Source organism: Hoplias malabaricus, chromosome 1 (genome assembly GCF_029633855.1).
Source record: "Hoplias malabaricus isolate fHopMal1 chromosome 1, fHopMal1.hap1, whole genome shotgun sequence".
In the NCBI taxonomy this organism is placed as follows: Eukaryota; Metazoa; Chordata; class Actinopteri; order Characiformes; family Erythrinidae; genus Hoplias; species Hoplias malabaricus.
Genome location: NC_089800.1, coordinates 58,264,564 through 58,280,598, shown reverse-complemented (window position 1 = coordinate 58,280,598; position 16,035 = coordinate 58,264,564). Strand labels below are relative to the sequence as shown.

Genomic DNA, 16,035 nt, shown 5'->3' with positions numbered 1-16,035 from the left:
GCTACAATAAAATCATGTCTTCTTGCTGTTGCTATTAACTAGATCTTTATGTTTCTTTTATTACTACTTTCTGGATATTTATTTATTTTGTTTTGGTCTACACACGTTTAAAATCACAGTACATCTGCTTCTTTAACTGTTGACTCATGTGATAAGACCTTTAGATGAAAACACTGAACTGATACTAAGGATTCTGTTTGCATTTTATACATGTCAGTGTGTCAGTATCAGTCACTCACTGGACAGCTCATTGCTGCTTATGGAAAAGGAAAGAAAACTGATATATTCTTCTTAAAGATTTCAAAGCAGTTAATTATTACCCATACATTGATGGTTTTCTCCTTGTATATATTTATCTGCCTTTTATTTTCATTATCTGTGTTGAAAACCACTGGTAAATGAATGCAAAATTGATAGGTTGTCCCTAATACTAATTTCCCATACAAATGGGAAGATATCTGGTTTACACATTGTATGTGTTCATATATATGAGAGAGAGGCCATTTGAAATATTTTTCATTTGTTTTTGGACTGAAATTAAGCAGAGACAAAACACAGATCAACTGTACACGTATTACCTATTCTAAACACTCAATTTAACAGTCATATTGCTACAGTATATGCGATTGCTTTCTGTTGTTGAATTATTTTTGATGGACAGTATTGTCACTGTAAGGCCGTTTGTGCTGCAAAGCAGAAATTACCAATTAAATACTGTTCTCTGCTAGAAATAATATGACTATCAATTCATTCATTAATTTATTTTCTGTAACTGCTTCACTCACAGTCATACCTGTGGACCATTTCTCATAGATTACCAACATGTGGTTCTGGAATGTGGGAGGAAACTAGGGCACGCAGATTAAACCCATGTGGAAATGAGAATACACCCAATTCCTAAATGCAGACCAGCTACCAGCAAATCGCCTGTTTCCTTGTGAACACTGGTGGGTGACCACCTAAACCAGCATTAGTTCAGTATTAACCAGTCTGGAATTCAGGGTTTGGAGCAGCAAACGTCACCACATATTTTTTATTTTTATTTTACTTACTGACAGAATCCATGTAAACACAACATGCTGAGTGAAGACGTATCTCCTTGGAGAAAACTACCTCTTATTTGCACTTGAAAGTACCATAAGTATTGGAATTTGAATTGGAAGCTGAAGGTGGATTACAAATGAGTCTGCAAGGATGCAGAAACACTTGAGTGTGGACTAAGAAACATTCACAGTACTCAAAAGCTCCCAAATCTCCATGAACACTGAGCAGTAATTTTTGAGAAAATCTCACTGAATATAAACAAATCATGAAGATGGCACTGAGGATGAAGGCAGGAGAAGGACACTCAAACCCTGTTGCCTGGCAGTCCACAACCATATGTGCAAGCAAGGAATGTGAGACTGTAGGGTGAACCATATTTCATTTTGTCTATCAAAATGGGGCTCTAGCAACCTCTAGGCACCCTTATAGGGGCCTATTAAGCAAAACTCCTTGAGCTACAAGGCTTTATTTACACCTGTCTAACCAATATGGCTGACACGTGAATATGAATGCATTTGTTTACTAATTCAGGTTGTCTTTGAAAATCCTGGTTTGTACCCATGTAGCAAATTAGCTTGTGTAGAAAACCCTAGAACTACAAGGCACTTGTAGAGCCCGCAGAACACACAAATTTGTCCTAAATGCTTGAGGACTTTTGCTCTAATTATCTGTATGTTGTTGATGTCAAAAAAAGTGCAGAGTTTTTGGAGGACCAGAGGGCTTACGGCTCTATGTGATATTGTACTGTACTACTGAAGCTAACTGAGGGTCTCTCTCTCTCTCTCTCTCTCTTTTCCCGCCCCTCGCCGTAGCGTTTCACGCGCGCACTAGGAGGCGCTGGATCCCAACGCGCGGCCAGCTCCAGCTCTGAGTGCCGCACATGAGTCAATGTGCGGAGGCCACTCGCTCTGGCAGCTGCCCCCATTACTCTCCATCATTTACTAGCTTTTTTTCCTCCCTCGGCTGCTCTCTTTTCTCTCTCTCGTACTCTGCTGGAATCCTAAGCCACAGCGGTGTGACTGAGGGTAAAATGAGAGAGAAACATGCAGTATCCAGAGTAGGCTACACCAGCCAATGAGAGAGAATGTGTGCATAAAAGCAACAGCTTTATATTCGCTCTCAAACCGAAGACGGGGGAGCTCTCCTTGGCGGCGTTTTAGCTTGTTTTCCTTTCCTTCTTGCCGGTGCGGGAGGTAAATGTACAGACTGAATGGCCGGAGCACAACCCGGGGTTCATGCTCTGCAGCTCAAGCCGGTGTCCGTCCCGGAGAGTCTGAAGAAAGGCAGCAGGTTTATGAAATGGGATGAGGTAAGGCTCGCGTGGCAGGCTCCGCAGTCTTGGTGAATTAGATTTTTTTCAAATTTTGTTTTGTTTATGTCGGTCCAAGTTAGCATTTTCTTCCCAAACAGCTGAGGGGGGAGCGTCTTTTGTAATTTTGTTTCAAAGAGCGCTCATAGAAATTCGTGGGAATGGTAACATATTGGCAGCAGTTGAGCTTTGGCAGCAAACGTCCATTTATCTCCGAGCCCTGAATTTGACCCCCTGCATGTTTCCAGGCAGGGGCTGCTGAAGTCATACTGTGTCCTTTAACGTACCAGACGCTGGTAGCCAACGTTATTCCTCCTTATTGTTTGCGGCTGTTGCAGCGCTTGTGGAAATGCTGTTACTTTTCTTAATGTGCAGAACTAAGGCTTGGATACGCAGAGCATAGACAGAAATATCCTACAGAAAAATAACAACGACTCGTGTTTTTTCACATCTACACGCCTGTGTTTTCAACTGTATACTATCGATGGCTGTATCCTGCTTTGTAGATTGGAGACTTGTTGGAGGGTTATTACACAAGCACAATGCAGTGCTTCAGTGGCATGCTGTAAATGGTGCGGCTGCTGAAGATGCTGCTGTGTCACCTGTTGGTTCAGAGTTCTGTTCGAAGACGCTGCAAACTCTCCACTGCTAAGACTGAACCACAACTATACTGAAATAATCCCTCGTCTTTTACACATTTCAATTCTGTCCTGGAATTGGAACATTGTATGCAACCATGTGCAATTGTGAGCTCCTAATAATTCACACCACAGAGTATGGGTTCTTGATTGTATTCATAATTTATATGATGTTACTTAATGTCACCCCTCCCTAAGAAACCCAAAGGAGAATAAAGCGGCATAAGTGATTCTGAAGGATTCTCAGGGGTGCACTCTGCAAGTCTCTTGGCTGAATTGAGATATGAAATGTGTCTGCAGATGCTGTTGCAACAGTCTCTGGCCATTTTTCAAAGAGCTCTGATTACTTATGGCTGTCCTCAGTCATTCTCTGATTCCTAATTTCTATGAGATGGTAGTGTTTCTCAACATATTACTGAATGATCATACTGTAGTCCATCACTTAATGTGGAAAATGTATGTGTAGACACGTTAAAAATCGATGGATGTTTTTCAAAAAGGAAACCTATGGCCATCTGGCTTTGTGTATTTGATACAGATGGTGCATCCCAGAGTCTGTTCTTCATGGTCTCACCTGATTAATTGTGGTCAAGGAGAGAAGTCTGGTTGTTGTGAAGGGAGAGCTGCCACATAAATGCTGTTCAGATCTAGGTTTCGTTACTTCAGAAAATTTTAAAAAGCTATCAGGAGGGAGGCTGTAAATAAATGTCTCTTGTATGCTTTTGCTGAAAATGTTGGCAGTTCAAAAGCTCAGGCTACACATAAAACTGGAAATATTGGTCTGTTGCTATGGCAACTTCCATGCTTTTAGTCCTCCTTCGTCTTTTCTGCCTTACATTAGCTAAGATACGCTCCGCCACCTAACTTAGACATACTCATGTATGTGGGCTGATCCTCAAAAGATCTAAAATGACACAATTAGAGAGCTCTAAAGGGTGCACAGCAATCTGGTTGACAGCAAGCTCAGGGCTGAGGGGGAAATTTGTCTCTTTCCTTCTTGAGAGGACACATTCACTTCACTGCCACACCGTTTCAACATCCTTCTTAAGTGGGAAGGTCCATGTAATCTAAAACCAGACCACAGTCTCAGATCAATGTGGAGGAGGTATGCTCGGTCCATGTTGCTAGAATTTTGAGACTTCTACCAGGGGGAATTATTAAAAACCCTACATGAATCACACTTATGTAGAACACTTATGCAATGGCTGACTCAAACTTCAAATTTTGATTCAGCCCAAGACTGAGGCCATGCAGCGTATTAAATCACATATTTTAAAGAGGATATTCCATGCCAGTCTTAAAGAGGATTACCAAGGACTAAGACATGTGTACTGTAAGAAACGCCTGCACATCAGCCTTATTTCTGAGTGCTGGTACAGTATTTTAGGGAATATTATTATTATTATTATTATTATTATTATTATATTAATGCACAAGTACAAAAATAAGTCTGTTTACTTGAGTGTCTAGGCCTAAATAGCAGGTTTACTTAATCATAATTCCTGTTTTATGCTGTTACACTAACTCATAGTTAAATGCCAAAGCAAATTTTAGCATATTAAAAAATGACTATTTTTATAATTTGTATATAAAGAACATAACTTTAGATCAATGTTTTGTTTGCTTTGTTTTATTAAGGATTCCTCTACAGTGACCCCAGTGACCTTACGTGTGGATCCTCAGGGTTACTTTCTCTACTGGACTGATCAGAATAAGGTAAGGCTAAAGCTGTTTTCACATATGCACTCTGGACAATGTCTGGCGTTCTTCAGCAAAGAGTGGTGTCTGGGTAGAGCATGCAGGGGCTTCATCAACATGCCCACTCGCTTGCTTTGTATTCTTTGGACTGTTACTTGCTCGGTTTTTACATAGGCTCAGATGGATATTACCCAGATTTTGTACTAGGGACTGGCAGGGTAAAGACATTTAATGTCCAGTAAAACTGTTTTGGACATACAGTTCCTCCAGGTAGTGTGTAGAAATTTTCAAGGTTGCTAAGCAGTTCTGAAAGGAGCTTAATATTAAGACTTTATTAAATGTACAATTACAATTGTTATGTTTTGGAGCAGGTAGAAAATATTTCCATGAATTCAGTATGTTAAATATGTTCGTTTAGATATATCCAACTGACTCAAGGCAAAACTGGTCATTTTTTTGTAGCACATTTCCATGTTGTCTGAGTAAGTATAGCCTACATTAGGGAATATGGTATGTCAATATAGCTGTCTAATTTTATCTAGTATATGGTGTCACATTTAGACCAGAAGTTGAAATCTAGCCTAAAGGGAGATATTTGGGAGGATACGTCCTTATTCCAGATGGACGGTTTGCCGCCAACTGCTCTGATAGCCTGGGAGAATGGGTTATGGAGATGCCCCACTTTTAAATAAAATCAGGAAGCAGGGAAGACTGTAGAAAAAGTGATAATATATTTAGACAAATACTACGGAATCTGGAGCCTTTTGTGTAGTGCAGTGTGTCATACTTATATTCACACATATATAAAACATGAACACCAATCAGCAGTAACGTTATGTCCACCCCCTTGTGTCTACACTCACTGTCCAGTCACTCAGGTCCACTAACCATACAGAAGCATTTTGTAGTTCTATAATTATAGATTGTAGTCCGTAGGTTGCTCTGCATACATTGATTGTCTCCTTTCACCGTTCCTCAAAGGTCAGGAACCCCATAAAGAGCAAATATTATTTGGCTGGTAGCTCATTCTCAGCACTGCAGTGACACTGATATGTTGGTGTGTTAGTGTGTGTATTGTGCTAGTTTGAATGGATCAGCCACAGCAATCCTCCGTACGTTTGATTGGGTGAATTGTAAAGGATAAAGGATTCTTCTCCAATTTACAGAGGTTAGTATTCCAATGTTAAAGCATTAAAAAAAAAGAATGTCAAACCTTGTCTTTCAATATCTGGACAGCACACGATCACCAGAGAAGAAGCATTATTTGGGGGACAGATCAGTCTTGGCTTTACAGTGACACTGATGTGATGGTGGTGAGTGTGTTGTGGTAGTAGGAATGGATCAGACAATGCAGTGCTGCTGGAGTTTTTAAAACCCTCAGTGTCACTGCTGCACTGAGAATGGTCCACCAAGCAAAAATATGTAGTCAAAAGCTTCTTGTGGGCAGTTTCCACTTTCCAGTGATGAAAGATTAGAGGATGGCCAACACAAACTGTGCATTCTTAGCTGGTGTGCAAGGATAAATCAGCTCATGATTTGATTCCTGTAACTATGTCCTCCCTTTGATTTTTGCCCGATATTTTCATGAACATTTCGAAAAAGAAATGTAACAACGTTTTCTCATATTTGTACAAACCTTCTAAACAGACAACAGCTGGGAGGCCTAAAACTGGAAGTGTGATGGATAGCATTGAACTTAATTTCAGTCATTACGATATCAATATGAACAAAAAAGCTACAGAAAAACTGCCAAGAACTGAAAGATATATCACCTTTATGACGTCACCTTTAAACAAAACCTCTTGACTTTGTCAATATTAATATTTTTAAACTACCTTTAAAGTTGAGTGCAGTTATCTGATGAGTGACCTGTAAAGACACAGTCAGTGACAGATGCTGTAAATAATGTATATTGAAATATTGAAAATGTGTAAAAAAAAAAATAAAAATAAATCATTGTTATTGTAACATTTATATTGATACTGAATTATTATCAAACCACTAGATTACACTAAAATTCTGGCTAGAATTGTCAAAAAATCAGATAAAATTTTTTCTGATATTAATTATTTGCTCTGTATTGACACACAGTATCGTATTTTAAATAATTGCCATATTTAATAATGATATATTGCTACATCTGTAATAGCTCTTCAAGGCTGGAATAAATTATTTGTCCCTGTCATTTTCTGCACAGGTTTTTTTGTTTGGTTTTTGGAGCTAACTAATTTGACAGCTGTCTTATAGTATCTTGGTAAACACAGCACTAGAAGGTAGTAGTGCAGTGAGGTGAGGATGGCATAGGAATTGCATGAGTAGCCAGACATATTCTCTGTATCACAAATATTAAATGCAATATATATTTTGAAGTTTAGTTCACAAAAGTATGGGCATGGAGGCACCAGTGCCTTTTTGTGAAAAATATTTTTTACAGCAATAAATGTGATCATGAATTGTTGTTTTTTTTTTTCCCTTCCTGCACAAAATAAACCTCTTCCCATCAAGCACAGGTTAGAGGTTCTGAGTTAAGGTAGGCAAAGCAAGTAAATGTGAAAGGGACAACACTATAGCATAAAATGTTCACTGCTTTTCAAATTTACCACCCTTCAGAAGCTGGTTTTTATTTTATAGTTTTGCTCATTCATCACTATTCAGCAAGCAGCCATCTTTCTGAAGGATAGCATGACTGGTCTGGTGATTAGACTAGCTTCTCATACTTTGTGCTCAATAGTAATTGCTTTCAAAATGATCCAAATAGATTTATGAGTGGGAGAGGTTTCAGAGCAGGAAACCACATCATGAAATGAGGCCTTATTGTACATCAGTAGGAGTGGATGCTTCAGCAAGAATAGAAAATGATGGCAGTGTTATTTTTATTTCAACCAATACTGAATTTCATTTATCTCTCTTTAGGAGAACATGAGGAGTTCTGTAGAGAAAGATATTTATGCTTTTGTTTGGAATGTAATGTTTGTTGGCTAGTTACATTACTTGCACAATAGAAGGAGATGAGCATGCATGAAGCTAGTTCAGCTTGACAGCACACGTGGAGGTGGTGCCATTAGTTGATAAGACTTAAAAGAATGCTTTGGCAACAAATCAACTTTATGGATTGGCAGGAACTTGGCTTTTATTAAATTAATCAGTGAAAACATGTTTGGTGTCCACATTTTGCATCTTAATTTTAGCTCTGAAGCTACCTTGCTAACAAACCCATTATTCATTATTCTCTGGGATGTTCTCCCAACTCCCAAATATTCTTCCAAGCCACTCAGCAAGGTTGCACTGACTTAATATGAGCTATATAAAAATGCATAAAATCTCACCATGTAGCTGAATGCGGGGGTGGGGGGCGGTTTGCTTTTTAATCATGTGTTCAGCTAAATTCTGAACCACTTTACAGACATCTGTATCACAACAGACAATGCAGATAAAACTCATGGTTTCTTTTGCTTTTATTTTGCTTTTATTCTTATCTACATTATAAATGCAGCCTATAAAAAAATTCTAAATGTTGCAGTACATGTTGTAAGTCGACAGATATGAATGTTCAAATCTGAGTAAGCTGACAGATGTTTTAGGCAAGGGTGTAGAATTAGCGTGGACGGAGGTGACATGTCCCCACCAATATCCAGCGATTATTGAATTGTCCCCACCAATATCCAACGATTATTGAATTGTCCCCACCAATAATTTATTCCCCTCAAAAAAACAGAACAAAACAAAAAAGATCTGTCCATGTCTCATTAACCTAGAGGTGCAGAAAGGGTTAAATCACATTCTCTACTCCAGTAGAGCAGGGGTATTACTAGGTCTCCAAAGTCAAGAACAAATCTATGCTATTGGTTTTAGGAATGTATTTGCATACAAGATTTGAATGGCAATCCATGTCTTGTTTGTTAGCAACGTTAGCTCCAGTTTACATTTAAAAGCTTGGCCTCATTTGATGTGGATGTCTGATTAGTACTAATTAATGAGGTTTACCTTACATGACCTGCTTGCTGAAAGTTCCATGTAATCGAATAAATATAAAAAAGGCAAAAAAAAATCTAGAATCAAACCTCTTTAGCCCTATCCTGACCTTGCCTTGCTCTCTAGAGGTAGATTTAATGTACGGTATGTCTGGAAAACTGGCAGTACTTCTCTCAAAATGGAACATTTTTGCTCTTAGTGTTGAATCAAGGCAACCCACGCATGCAGTGTGTTGACCTTGAATGTGTTTTCTTGGCATAGCAACTACAGTTGAGAGCACTGTAATATAGCTAAAGAGAAATATCAGGCAGGAAATTGGTGACACATCACTTGCCGTCTGGTGCAGTGTGGGTCAGCTTTTTCTGACCACCTGGAAATAGAGGCTAACCCACACATGACTATTATTCTTCTTTTCAAAAATCAATGATGAATCAATGCTTCATACAAAATAGAGCCTACAGGGTTGTGACAAACATCGCATAGGATCATGTAGAGCTTGACAACATGACAATGATTGTCTCTATTGTGATTCATTGCTTCACAGTATGCCATTTGAACACTTAATGAATAATGTCAATACATCCTGAACACTGACACACTGCAAGCTGTATTATAATGAGCATAACTGGTCATGTATAAATGAATTAAATGCAGTGTAGTGTGTGTATTGAATAATTAGCATTGTAGCCATAGTTTTAGGGAGCATGTTTCTAAATGTGTTCTTTGTTTGTCTGTTCCAGCTTAAGTGGATGTCAGGAAAATGAAATATGACATGTTGTCATGACACGTCATATTTCTTAAAGCACCTCCAGGATCATGTTTATCAGAGAATTTAAATCATCTTGGGAGAGGCAATGTAATAGCGTACATCTTTTCATTAATTCAATTTTTGGATTCCAGATGCTGTTGAATAAAACATAGTGAAGAGACCAACTCATATCCATGGCATTATATTTGTACACGCTAAATAGATGAGATTGACTCAACTTTACGTAATTTATCTTCGGAGGATATGCTGGAACGGTAGTAGCAAGCACATTATGTCCTTGACACGAGTTCTTCATATGAGTATCGAGTGTGTCTGGGGAAAAAAAAAGGCAGCAATCCAGTTACCAAATCATAGCTAACATTTCTGCTTTTGTACCAAATGTGTGCGGAAATCATAAAGATTTGCCAGTGGCAGTAAAATAATAGCTTGCTGTAGTGTTATGCAAACCAAGAGTCTTTTGATCAATACTTGTGCTTCTATTTTTATAGCACTGCAGGCTGCCTTGTCACCAGTGAGAGGCAAGGAAAACATGACACTCATTTAGTCCCCAGTAGCACTGGGCTGCTGCCATTGTATCAGTTGTATGACTTATTCTCTGCCGAGGAAAGTCAATAGACTGTACTGCTCAGCATACTACTCTCACTGTTTGATTGCTTAGCCTGAACCAACCCTCAACAAAGAATGCATGGGTCTTGTTTGGTCACATGTGATGTGTGCGAGTGTACCTTCCACAAGCTTGTCTCAAGTGTGTCTGATGCCTGCTCAAACACTAAGTCCCCTGAATAACACAGCTTCCCTCCCTTGTTACCATGGTGCTGGTCAAGCGCTTACACCAGTGCCTGAATTTTCATAGTTGTCTTGTTAATCCAGGTGATGGATACAGAAAGAGCGTGAGAACATGTATAATGTTCCATTGCTCCATTATTCCAATGACCTCATTAATTATTCATTTCCTCATTATAAATATTGCAGAATTTAGGTAGTATACATTGTTACTTGCACCAATCCAAAAAGGAATAATAATTTGGAATATGCCCCACTGGAAATATGAGTCATATGTACTGTTTGGTTAATGATGTCCATTGTCGTTGTATGACATTTGCCTGAATGCATTGCCTCTTAATTTTAAATGTAACATTAACCATATGCTGAGAGAGAGAGCTAATAACCATCCTGACCTTGTTGGAAAGTGGGCCCTGCCACAATAAGGACAGATATAATTAGGTCTAAATGCATTACATACTTGTATTCTATAACAGTACACTCTGTAAATAAAATATCTAGAATATGTAAAGCCATTTTAAAGCGAAATATTACATATAGCTTTATATTAAATATAATTTTAACCTTCTTATTAAAGCAAAAGTCTGCTGATCTTTCAGAATGTCTGCATATTTCAATCCTATTCATTGGATCAGAGATTAGAATAATTCAGACTGGGTTGATGTGAAATTCAGATTCAGGGGTGGTGATGGGAAGCAGGAGTATCAGTGAGAACCACACAAATGTAGCTGTTTTGTTTCTATCCAAAACCACTATTGAACATTCATGTGTCTTTGATTTTATGTGGAATGTTGATGAGGCTTATATAAAAATGGTGACAGGTTTTGTTGGATACTTTTCTGTCATACACCAGCTGGCATGTAACACCACACCCTGAAAGCCATTGAAAAGTACATTTTAAGCCAAAACCAATTATATACCACTGTGGCCCTAACATAAGAACACCAGAAAGTGCGGATGTAATGAAGCTAAGCAGGCTTGGGTCTGGACAATACTTCAATAGGAGACCTGTACGTAAAGCTTGATTGGCATTGTGTGGCCAACAGGGGGCGCTTTTCCTGTGGTCTTTGACTCCCAATGTTGCTGTCCTTCGGATGAAAAATAAAAATCGAGGTCCTGACTCTCTGGGGTCAGAAAAGATCCTGGGGCATTTCCTCATCATCCACATTGTCAAATAAACTGGCTCAGTCATTCCCTATAGTCCCCTCTCTGCCAAACAGCTGAAGTGTTGTGAGTGTACTGGTGTGGATTGTCTGCCGTCACATAATATAGGTAGATGCTGCAAAACTGTGGTGGTTGAGGTGACTCCCTAACATTCCAAAGAATGTAAAGCACTATGTAGGTGTACTAATAAACTGTCAAAACCACTGTAAGGTAAGGTCTCATTCATCTCAAGTAACAGCATATTGCAAGGAAGCTTTTAGACACTTTGCAAGTCTGGTTCAGTCACAACTACTGTTTATTGTTGTAACTTGATGTCTAACTTAAACGTTTCTTATGGAGACAATTTGCAAAAATAAAATGCCCGTTAAGTACTGAATATTAAGTTTTAACATATTAGTTTGTGAGGTTATGGACTCAAACTTCAACCCTCAGTTTATTAGACGGTGATGTTTTTTAACAGCAGTGAGGGGAAAAATATGTCAAAATGTGTTACATATCAGTGTTTACACATGACTGAGAACTCCAGAGCACAAAGCTTGTTGTGATGTGTAACACATTTATTATGTTTGCTCTTGAAGTCCAACCACCAGGTCCAGTCTGACCTTACAGAAACATGTCAGGATGTTTTTTTAAAAAAAAAATGCTCTGCATAAGACAGATGTATCAGTTAACATTTACCGTCCAATTGCAGCCCTACTGCAACACTGCTGGGATTAGAGTGAAGATGCGGCTCTCTGACCCTCACTGTTTTTCATTAGTATCTCTTTGTTTTTGAGAGAGAGAGAGAGAGGGGCGCACAGGAATGTGAAAAACAAAGCAAAAGGTTTTTCATCCAGATGGATTGTGGATTTTAAACATTATCCATACTGTTATACTTTATAGAAAGAAAGGATAACAATAGAATATGTTGGAAAAAAAATAGGAATAAAAAATAGTTTTAATAGGTTTTATGGTGCACTTTGTGTAGATGTGTTAGAATAATGTAGATGGATTAGCTGAAGAAGGTAGGTATTATCCGTATGGGATTTCGTCATTGATATGTTGAGAAACGGTTAGTTTAACTCTCTCTCACTTTCTCTCTCTCACACACTCACAAAAGCACACATGCATGTATAGTAAAAATTGCACTGTATTATGTATTTGTGTTAGTGTATCTTGTTTACTGAACAGGAAAATAGCTTACTTCCCAAATAAACAGTTTTACACATGATTTTTCCAGATGTCTTTGAAATAGCTTTGCACAATGTTCTGTGAAATCAATAATTTAGGATGATTTAGGGACAGCTCAAAAGTTTAGATATCTGCAGTTGATGGCTGGAATCACATTGACCTTCCAAATGATTTTAGCTTTAATTAATGAATTTGAACGGCAAATGTTTTTAATTATTCCTGTCCTGGCATAGTCCATTGCTCTTCCTCAATGTCATGAGGATGCTGGCACATTTGGATTGCACTCAGTTTTGCTGCAGTTGTCTGAAGGCATAAACATCACTATTTCTAAGGTGGGAGCAGAGAGTGCAGTGCTGAGTAATTGCAAGTTGTTCTCAGCAATATTTTTGCTTAAAGTTGTCAGCTTGCCTCTTTGAACTGGAGTCACAGTGGCCTGGGCCTTAATCAGCCATTCTGTTTAACATGGTACTACTCTACCACAAGTGTCTTTTGCATTCCCTGCATGTCAGTGTGATATTTATTCATTTATGTTTCATAAGAAATTCATGAGAAATTCTTTTTTTTAATTAATTAATTTATTATTATTTTTTAAAACTCATTCTTCCACATTTGACATGCTGGTTGTTTTTACACAGTTTGGGTACTTTATGATATGTATATATAGTAGAAATATTCAACAATTAATCTTGTTAATTTAAATGGGGTTAAGTATGTTTATATTATTCATATAGGATTTTTTTTTTCTTTTGAAGCTTGGACACTATGTTGTAAAATGCATTATGCTTGTCCCAAAGTGGATATGCATATGGTATAATTGTTAATGCACACCCTGTTTTATCTTGACAGGAAACTGATCTACTGGACATCACCTACATCAAGGATGCAAGAACTGGAAAATGTACCAAAACACCAAAGGTAAGAGTTGTCATGCAGGATTTCGAATGCTCTTAATATGTTTTGACTACCCCCTGTGGTTTACGTCAGAACGTACTCACCTAACTGTCTGCATCTGTTTCTTTTTATTGAGTTTCCACTAAATCCTAGTTAAAGTGCAGGCTTACCTATTAACCTACTGTATGTCCTGCTCCATGTACTAAATATAGATTAATAGCACTCATTGGTGATAAGAATCTCTCAGTGAGGGTAATGGGCTATGCAGTCTGGTCTGGAGTGCCAGAGGCAAGCATCTGGACCTATATATACAGCAAAAAATTATCAGTGTTATTCAGGTCTCTTGGGGGTAGATTTATATTTTAATGAGTTATTCACAAACACATACACACACACACACACACACACACCAGAAAAAAGTATAATACACACAGATGCTAGTACCTAGTCTAAATACATACTTAATTACAAATGACAAGGTCATAGAAGGGAAAATAGTATCAGTAACATCACGTACATGTGAAACGAATGTGGCTATTTTTGTTAACCAGGCCAAACTAGGGTACATGTCCTTCTCTCCTGCTCAGACTGGATCTGTACTGTAGTGTGTTATGTGGTCTATAGCCAGTATAGCCTCCCCTTTTCCATCCTCTTTGTTGTGTTAAACTGTGCAGCAGTTTAAGCAACATCTTAGAGAGATTTCCTGAAGCTGTGGGATGGCTTAAGGGTCATGGCTGGAAGAACGTCAGGGAAAGTGTGTTGTGCCTATGTCAGAGCTGACTAAATAAATCATATTCTTTCACATTCATACAAAGGTGCCTGCAGCTTCTCTGCAAACCATCCACTAGTGGGGCCCAACAAGGTCAAAGCTGTTTAAAAAATAAGAGAGAAAATTAATGAGAAACCCAATTTTATATCAAGAAGCTTGAGATGCAGTCTGAGGGATTGTTTGCAAAATGACTGAATATATTACTCAGCACCTAATGAAATATGACAAATCAAGCGTGATAGACAGAGACTGCAACACAGCTGAGGAGGAATTTTCCCCTATTGTATTCATGTATAAGACTATGCTATAGTCTTAGACCAGCATCCATGTGATTAATTTCCAGTCAAAATAGCACTGAGTACAGGATTATCATTTGTCAGGAGATATATCTGAAGAGATTAGAGATAATATCTACTTGCATAAGAAGGAGAATTCCAAAAATTGGTGTTTAAAACATTTTGTAGAAAATATAGAGAAAACTTCTAACAACTGCACAGATAACCAGATAATTATCATGTTTAAGGAACAGGAGAAACTTAACTCTAAAATGGAAAAAGCTGGAAAAATACAGATGTGAGAAAAGGTGTGGGTCTGAAAGGATGTGTAACTCAGACTGTTACTGAGAAAGGAATTGGACAAAAAAGTGGTGGGCAAGAGGAATTCAAACAAAGATCCTTCTGGTGTCCTGAAAACAATGTAGTAGCCACCCCGGAATTCAGACATCAACATTATGTATGTGTTTGGGGTTCATTTGACTCTGAAAAGGCAATACAATCAACTTCTGAGACTGAACTTTGGAGGGGTTAAAAAGCATCTCTGATATTTCCTTTTTAAAACCTAAAGCAAATCTACTGAAAACAAACCAAGGCATAGTAAAGGCAGTGTGCACACATTAAATTTAATATTTTATATTTATTTATTATGCTTTCTATTAAATGTTTCATACTTTGCTCCTGATGCTGGAATTTTAACAAATAAAAGTTGGTCTCTGACTCCTTCACAGTGCTGTAAAGACAATACAAAGTTGGACGGAGCTGCTGAATATTTCATGTTGATGAAGCAGATCACCGAATGCAGTCGTGGCTAAAATAAAAACTAAATGGTTGGTCTAGGCATTGATGAGATCTAATCTCTAATCACTTTTTTATTCCCAAAGGCACAGTAAGCCCATAATAGAAAACCATTTGGTTTTAATGTGTTATCAGTGCACGACTGCACTACAGTCTCATTGCCCTTATGTACAGAGGATGCTTACATTCTGTGCTGTTGTTTATTATTTCTTTTTGAAAAATCTTACATAAGATATGAAATTTGAAAAAAGCCATTCCGTTTATTACAAGGTAGAGAGCACAGCACAGGGACACATAATCAGAGAGAGAGAGACTAGTCATGTTCCATCTGCCTTGTCTGGGAATGTTTGTCATCTGTGTATTTCTCTTCATTTTTCAAGAGTTTCATGAAAGCCTCTGTGAGGGTGTTTGACTGCCTCAGCAGAGTACTAGAGTACTACAAGGACAGTAACAGGCTGTTGATATTGTGGAAAAATGGAAATTGAGCCATTACTATGGCTCAGATAATGAGACATTTTCTGCCATGAAGGTATATGAGTGAAATTAAAGCACTGTTAGAAATCACACTGTGGGATGGTTTATGTCTACCCATCTGTTGAAAAGCCACTGGTGTTTGCTGATGGCAGTGCTATTGGTAATGAACATACGGTTAGTTGGAAACCCTTTTGGCTTGCTTGTATGCCAGAAATGTACATTGTTTTCAAGAATATATATATAATTTCAAATTGCATACACTTACTGGGCACAGAAATATATAC

At 38.1% G+C, this 16,035-nt stretch overlaps 1 protein-coding gene across 4 annotated transcripts in view; it reads left to right on the top strand.

Annotated features, from left to right (window-relative positions):
- The first annotated feature begins 1,928 nt into the window (after positions 1 to 1,928).
- The window catches only part of plcb1 (phospholipase C beta 1), a 46,614-nt gene continuing 32,507 nt past the window's right edge, over positions 1,929 to 16,035 (top strand). For 2 of the 4 annotated variants that reach the window (XR_010802208.1, XM_066668055.1), the window contains exons 1-3: positions 1,929 to 2,353; positions 4,630 to 4,707; positions 13,394 to 13,462. Coding sequence is in view for 2 of the 4 variants with exons in the window: in XM_066668055.1 (XP_066524152.1) it covers positions 2,255 to 2,353; positions 4,630 to 4,707; positions 13,394 to 13,462 (246 nt within the window). In the remaining 2 variants the exon portion in view is untranslated. Of the gene's footprint in view, positions 2,354 to 4,274; positions 4,365 to 4,629; positions 4,708 to 13,393; positions 13,463 to 16,035 lie in introns of those variants that run through there. The other 2 variants (XM_066668064.1, XM_066668073.1) reach the window with 2 other exon arrangements.